Source organism: Oncorhynchus masou, chromosome 3 (genome assembly GCF_036934945.1).
Source record: "Oncorhynchus masou masou isolate Uvic2021 chromosome 3, UVic_Omas_1.1, whole genome shotgun sequence".
NCBI lineage: Eukaryota > Metazoa > Chordata > Actinopteri > Salmoniformes > Salmonidae > Oncorhynchus > Oncorhynchus masou.
This window is the reverse complement of record NC_088214.1, coordinates 31152043-31159792: the sequence shown is the minus strand read 5'-3', so window position 1 is coordinate 31159792 and position 7750 is coordinate 31152043. Positions and strand designations below refer to the sequence as shown.

General features: G+C 46.0%; 1 protein-coding gene and 1 long non-coding RNA gene across 2 annotated transcripts; both read left to right on the top strand.

The window, feature by feature from the left end:
- Positions 1 to 1263: 1263 nt before the first annotated feature.
- On the top strand, positions 1264 to 3647 carry LOC135514444 (brefeldin A-inhibited guanine nucleotide-exchange protein 1-like). Its single transcript, XM_064937947.1, has 3 exons — positions 1264 to 2019; positions 2283 to 2643; positions 2828 to 3647. Exons 1-2 carry the CDS (start codon positions 1896 to 1898, stop codon positions 2420 to 2422), a joined length of 264 nt encoding a protein of 87 aa, XP_064794019.1. The 5' UTR covers positions 1264 to 1895; the 3' UTR covers positions 2423 to 2643; positions 2828 to 3647.
- A 504-nt stretch (positions 3648 to 4151) lies between these two features.
- LOC135514459 (uncharacterized) lies at positions 4152 to 7282 on the top strand. Its single transcript, XR_010451681.1, has 4 exons — positions 4152 to 4616; positions 5254 to 5422; positions 6202 to 6310; positions 6549 to 7282. It is a non-coding gene; the product is annotated as an uncharacterized LOC135514459 (long non-coding RNA).
- Positions 7283 to 7750: the final 468 nt, after the last annotated feature.

Here is a 7750-nt window from a genome sequence, read left to right as displayed (position 1 = left end):
CACTCAGGTGACGCACCCCTTCCAGGGACAGCATGAGAGAGCCCCAGTAAGCCAGTGACTCAGCCCCTGTAATAGGGTTGGAGGCAGAGAATCCCAGTGGAAAGAGGGGAACCGGCCAGGCAGAGACAGCAAGGGCGGTTCGTTGCTCCAGAGCCTTTCCGTTCTCCTTCCCACTCCTACACTCAATCATATGACCCACTGAAGAGATGAGTCTTCAGTAAAGACTTAAAGGTTGAGACCGAGTTTGCATCTCTGACATGGGTAGTCAGACCGTTCCATAAAAATTGAGCTCTATAGGAGAAAGCCCTCCCTCCAGCTGTTTAGAATTCTAGGGACAATTAGGAGGCCTGCGTCTTGTGACCGTAGCGTACGTGCAGGTATGTACGGCAGGACCAAATCAGAGAGATAGGTAGGAGCAAGCCCATGTAATGCTTTGTAGGTTAGCAGTAAAACCTTGAAATCAGCCCTTGCTTTGTCAGGAAGCCAATTTAGGGAGGCTAGCACTGGAGTAATATGATCAAATTTTTGGGTTCTAGTCAGGATTCTAGCAGCCGTATTTAGCACTAACTGAAGTTTATTTAGTGCTTTATCCGGGTAGCTGGAAAGTAGAGCATTGCAGTAGTCTAACCTAGAAGTGACAAAAGCATGGATTAATTTTTCTGCATCATTTATGTACAGAAAGTTTCAGATTTTTGCAATGTTACGTAGATGGAAAAATGCTGTCCTTGAAATGGTCTTGATATGGTCATCTAAAGAGAGATCAGGGTCCAGAGTAACGCTGAGGTCCTTCACAGTTTTATTTGAGGTGACTGTACAACCATTAAGATTAATTGTCAGATTCAACAGAAGATCTCTTTGTTTCTTGGGACCTAGAACAAGCATTTCTGTTTTGTCCGAGTTTAAAAGTAGAAGGTTTGCAGCCATCCACTTCCTTATGTCTGAAACACATGCTTCTAGCAAGGGCAATTTTGGGGCTTCACCATGTTTCATTGAAATGTACAACTGTGTGTCATCCGTGTAACAGTATAATTTTAAACCGTCCCCTCGCGCGAACCAGGGACCTTCTGCACACATCAACAACAGTCACCCTCGAAGCGTTGTTACCCATCGCTCCACAAAAGCCGCGGCCCTTGCAGATCAAGGGGAACCACTACTTCAAGGTCTCAGAGCAAGTGACGTCACCGATTGAAGCGCTATTTAGCGCACACCGCTAACTAAGCTAGCCGTTTCACATCCGTTACATCCGCATAGCAGTGAAAGTTAACATTATGTTTTCGAATGACATCCCCAAGAGGTAAAATATATAGTGAAAACAATTGTGGTCCTGAAACGGAACCTTGAGGAACACCGAAATTTACAGTTGATTTGTCAGAGGACAAACCATTCACAGAGACAAACTGATCTGATCTTTCCGACAGATAAGATCTAAACCAGGCCAGAACTTGTCCGTGTAGACCAATTTGGGTTTCCAATCTCTCCAAAAGAATGTGGTGATCGATGGTATCAAAAGCAGCACTAAGGTCTAGGAGCACGAGGACAGATGCAGAGCCTCGGTCTGATGCCATTAAAATGTCATTTACCACCTTCACAAGTGCAGTCTCAGTGCTATGATGGGGTCTAAAAATGAAGACCTACGGTCACACCTACGAGAAACACTGGTGGCAGGATCTGTTCAGGATCATCTTTAGGATCTTTGACAACATGAAACTGCCAGAGCAGCAAACTGAGGTAAGAAGCTCAAGTTGAAAGGAACTTTGTGTCATAGCCAGAATACATAGCGTGTGTTGGGCCCTATTGGTCCTGGTCAAAAGTAGAGCACTATATAGGGAATAAGGTGCCAACTGCTGTATACTAATGAGTTTCATTTTCCACTTTAAACCCAGAAAGCTGAATGGATGACCACCACCTGTAACCATGCACTTTACGCCATCTGTGATGTCTTCACTCAGTACTTTGAGTTTCTCAGTGATATTCTCCTGGACCATATCCTGTCTCAACTGTACTGGTGTGTACAGCAAGGTGAGAGAAGAGGGCTTGTTGTCCCTGTCTCATCTAAAACACCTCAGAGTTTTAGGCCTCTCTCTCTTCCTTCTCACTTTCTGACCTGCTTTCTCGTCTCTCTCTCTCTCTCTCTCTGAACTGCTTTGTCTCTCTCTCTCTCTCTCTCTTCCCTCTTTCTCTCTCTTCCCCCTTTCTGACCTGCTCTCTCTACCTTTGAACTGCTCTCACCTCTCTCTCTCCTCTCTAACTCACCCTCCCTCTGACCTCCTGTCTCTCCTCAGACAACGAGCAGCTGGCGCACTCAGGGACCTGTATAGAAAACGTGGTCATTCTGAACGGAGTGAAGTTCCACCCAGAGATGTGGGACAAAACCTGCAACTTTATGCTGGACATCTTCAAAACAACCATCCCTCATGCATAAGACCCTTTTGCTATCACAGGAAGTGCTTTACTCAAATAGGGATTTCATATTGACTGTCTTGTGTATGTTTTTTCATGTTCTATGAACTTGAACCACCTAGAGGTGATAACAGCAGTAGATTGACTCTGTTCTGTATTGGGCATCCTCTCCTTAGGTTGTTGACGTGGAGACCAGCAGGAACAGCGGGAGAGCTGATGCCACTGTACAAACCCTCAAACCTGGTAGGTTTACTGCTCATCTGTGTTCGCCATCCCCCTTTTACCATTTATTTGGTTTATGTTTGGGACGTCCCAGTACACTACTTCTTAACCATTTGTTAATGGGATCGTCATGCTGAAATTTGATTATGTATGATAAGGTGTGTTGAATCTAAGCTACATACAAGTCCCTCTCTGGTGTATTCAGGACTCCATATCCCAGAAGTCAGTAGACATTCAGACTCGTATGAAGGACCAGCAGTCACTGTGCAGTGTGGACAGGATCTCCCTGGAAAAAACAGAGGCAGAGAACGTACAGTGGCTCCTCAGGCACATATGAGGACGGCCCCAAAGCTAGGACCCCAGCCAGTGAGTTTGTTTGACGGTTTACGGGGCAAGTCCCTACTCCCTGGCTCCTAGACAGCCCTCCCCAGATTTTGTCTCACCCATGCCAATGCCTTTGTCTCTCAAATAACATTTTATTGGTCACATACATGTATTTTTCAGATGTTATTGCGGGTGTAGTGAAATGCTTGTGTTTCTAGCTCCGATAGTGAAGTAATATCAAACAATTCACAAAAATACAAACAAATCTAAAACGAAAATAATGGAATTAAGAAATATATAAATATTAGGGCGACCAATGTTTGGAGTGGCATTGACTAAAATACAGTAGAATAGAATACAGTATATACATATGAGATGAGTAAATCATTATGTAAACATTATTAAAGTCACTAGTGTTCCATTGTTAAAGTGACCAGTGATTCCACACCAAGGTATATAGGGCAGCAGTCTCTAAGGTGCAGGGTTTAGTAACCGGGTGGTAGCCGGCTAGTGATGGCTATTTAACAGTCTGATGGGCAGACCGCACCAGCCTCTGGAGAGCCCTGCGGTTGCGGGAGGTGCAGTTGCCGTACCAGGCGGTGATACAGCCCGACAAGATGCTCTCAATTGTGCATATGGGTTTGTCACTCCTTCTTCACCACACTGTCTGTGTGGGTGGACCATTTCAGATCGTCAGTGATGTGTACGTCGAGGAAGTTTTCCACCTTCTCCACTGCTGTCCCGTCGATGTGGATAGGGGCGTGTTCCCCCTGCTGTTTCCTGAAGTCCACAATCAGCTCCTTCATTTTGTTGACGTTGAGGAGGAGGTTATTTTCCTGGCACCACTCTGCCAGGGCCCTCACCTCCTCCCTGTAGACTGTCTCAGCATTGTTGGTAATCAGGCCTACTATGGTTGTGTCGTCTGCAAACTTGATGATTGAGTTGGAGGCGTGTGTGGCCACACAGTCATGGGTGAACAGGGAGTAGAGGAGGGGGCTGAGCAGGCATCCTTGTTCAGGCCCATGTGTTGAGGAGCAGTGTAGTGGAGGTGTTGTTTCCTCCCTTCACCACCTGGGGGTGGCCCACCAGGAAGTCCAGGACCCAATTGCACAGGGCAGAGTTGAGACCCAGGTCCTCAAGGCTAAGCTATAGTCAATGAACAGCATTCTTACATAGGTATTCCTCTTGTCCAGATGGGATAGGGCAGTGTGCAGTGCAATGGCGATTGCATCGTCTGTGGATCTATTGGGGCGATAAGCAAACTGAAGTGGGTCTAGGGTGTCAGCTAAGGTAGAGGTGATATGATCCTTAACTAGGCATCTCAAAGCACTTCATGATGACAGAACTGAGTGCTATGGGGTCATTCAGTTCAGTTACCTTTTGCGTTCTTGGGTAGAGGAACAATGGTGGACATCGTGCAGCAAGTTTGGACAGCAACTGCCTCTTCTCCCACCTGCTATTCCTCTTTCCCTCTGTTTCTCCCCGTCACCCACGACGCTGCCTGTCCTGTGTGTCTCAATGTTTTTGGAGAGGTGCAGGACCCAAGGTTATTCTCAGGCTTGCTCATTAAGTGTGTGGTGCAGCTGGAGCTGATCCAGACCATAGACAATGTGGTCTTCTAACCCGCCAGCAGCAGGAAGGAGGATGCAGAGAACCTGGCTGCTGCACAGGTAACTATGGAGTTTGTACTCAATTCACAGTTTCAATAACAGAAGGGAACGACAGTAAGGGCAAAATGTATCTTATGATAAATCATATTTTGAGATGTTGTTTGTAATAACATTGACAGCCCAACAAAAAAAGTTGTGAATCCTTGGTCCTGGTCGGTCCCTGGATGGGAGATCAGATGCTGCTGGAAGTGGTGTTGGAGGGCCAGTAGGAGACACTCTTTCCTCTGGTCTAAAATAAGTAAATATCCCAATGCCCCAGGGTAGTGATTGGGGACATTGACCTGTATAGGGTGCCGTCTTTCGGATGGGACGTTAAACGGGTGTCCTGACTCTCTGGTCACTAAAGATCCAATGGCACTTATTGTAAGAGTAGGGGTGTTAACCCTGGTGCCCTGGCTAAATTCCCAATCTGGCCCGAATACCATCATGGCCACCTAATCATCCCCAGCTTACAATTGGCTCATTCATCCCCCCACCCTCCTCTCCCCTGTAACTATTCCCCAGGTCGTTGCTGTAAATGACAATGTGTTCTCAGTTAACTTACCTGATAAAATAAGGGTAAAATAAATAAAACAATCAGGATGGCTGACTAACATTTGGTTATAACTGAGCATTGTGGTGTTGTCAACCTCTCCAGAGAGACCCAGTAGATGCAGACGTCTTGTTGAAGGCCCAGGACAAGGGAATGTACCGCTATCTGACCTCAGATCAGCTCTTCAAACTGCTGGACTGTCTGCTAGAGTCCCACCGCTTCGCCAAGGCCTTCAACTCCAACAACAGGCAGAGGACTGTCCTGTGGAAGGCAGGTGGGTGACTAAGAACCCCCTATACCTTCAACTGATCATCCCATTTCATTTGTCATTTAGCAGCTCTCTTATCCAGAGCGACTTACAGGAGCAAAGTAGGTTTAAGTGCCTTGCTCAAGGGCACATCGACAGATTTTTCACTTGCAACGCACTTAACCGCTAGGCTACCTACCGTCGCAAGCTATAATCATGACCTCTTATGACACAGATACTATAAATTACTACTCTATATGGGATTCTACATGAACTTCTTGTCTTATGTCTGATGTTGTGGAATTAGTAAACAGTGACATTTGAATGGCTTACTGACAAACTAACATACAACAGCAGCTGTCTCACAGCCTGTGTGTGTGTTACTCAGGTTTCAAGGGGAAGTCCAAACCAAACCTGTTGAAGCAGGAGACTAACAGTCTGGCCTGTGGCCTCCGCATCCTGTTCCGCACGTACACAGACGACAGCCGCAAGGCAGCCTGGGAACAGGTGCAGAGGCCACTGCTCAAGTGAGAACTTAGCGAGAGGACATTGTGCTATTGACTTGTGTTAAAACAGTAAAACGCATCCTGTTCAGCACCATTTAGTCCATCATTGTGGACAGGAGTGGTTACCGGTAGTACAGACTGTGTTTTGCTTGCCTGGTCAATCAGACTGACTGCTGTGCTCACATTTCATTTAAAGTGAGTTACATTGAGATCAGGCTGGGTTCCACCAGACTAATATTCTGCTGGTCGGGGTCTGGAAATAAGTGCCACACTCTTCTGTAATGTCTCGTCTTATTGCAGTGGGTGTAGTGAGGCCCTGGGCTACTTCCTCACGCTGACATCAGAGAGCCACCGGGAAGCCTGGATCAATCTCTTCCTCACCAAGGTGGTGAAGATCAGCAATGACAAGGTGAGTCGATCTCAAAGTAGAGTTCTCAATTAATCTTTTCCTCGCCTCGTTCTCAAATTGCATTGGGGAAGAAAGTCCCAAGGGGAGAGAGCTTGGCCTTTCTCCTCCAATACGTTTGAGAAGGTGGAGATGGGATGCAAGGATGAATTGAGACCGAGACTTCGTTGTAATTTTCCCTTCACATGTCTGTGGAGAATGAACTAATTGGATCCCGTCCCTTTATCCCTCTATTATCCAGTTCAAGGCCCATGCATCCAGATACTACCCACTCCTCTGTGAGATCATGCAGTTTGACCTGATCCCAGAACTCCGGGGCCGTGCTGCGTAAAGTTCTTTCAACGCCTTCGACATCTCACTGCTGCCCAGTCCCAGAGCGGAGCTAGGGCTTGCTGGAAGCTAGTGACATCATCACTAGTGGACCAGCACAGGATACAGGCTCCAAAGACAGTCCCGCTCTGGGGTGGGAGAGGGAAAGTTTGCATCCCAAATGGCACCCTATTTCCTACATAGTGCACTATATAGGGGATATGGTGCCATTTGGAACATAGATGATGTTTAACCCTCTGAACTCTGCCCCTCTGAGGGCTGCAAGGGATTCTTAAAGTGGACTGGTTAGCTGAGAGTGACGGGGCCCGCAGAAAGGTACTGGAAGCTCCTCCATGCTGCACACAGTGATAGTGTAGTGAGTGGGGCCCACAAAGGCACTGAATGAATGGGTGCAGTATGGCATAGAAATATCATACTAATGATCAGAATAACAATGCAATTATTTTACTAATTTCTCTCCGTCTGACCAACATTATGGAGGGTGTGCTTTTTGCTTTTCTTGGAATTTTTTTATGAAACTGAGGTGTGAAAAGGATGAGTAACGTTAATTTAAATGTTACAGTAAAAAAAAAATGTTTTAAACAATTTGAATTTGCTAAATAATTTTAGCTGCACTGTCACTACACGTATGGTCATTTTCAAAAAGGGTTATGAGAATCGAGCACGAGGTTGGTGGCACCTTTAATAAGGAGAACAGGCGGCAGGGTAGCCTAGTGGTTAGAGCATTGGACTAGCAGCTGAAAGGTTGCAAGGTCAAATCCCTGAGCTGACAAGGTAGAAATCTGTCGTTCTGCCACAGGCAGTTAACCCACTGTTCCTGGGCCGTCATTGAAAATAAGAATTTATTCTTAACTGACTTGCCTAGTTAAAGGTTAAAAAAAATGACTGGAGTGGAATAGTATCAAACACATGGTTTACAGGTGTTTCATTAGCCACCTGTGAAATCAAGATGCACATTTGAGGATAATGTTTGGGTTAAAGTGTCTTGAGTGTCAGTTACATTGGAGAACGAGCTGTACATTCTCATTAGTCAGAGTTGATCTAAGGTTTAACTCTACTTCTATTGCATATCAGTGCAACGTTGTTGACAGACGATTTTCAGGTACATCACTA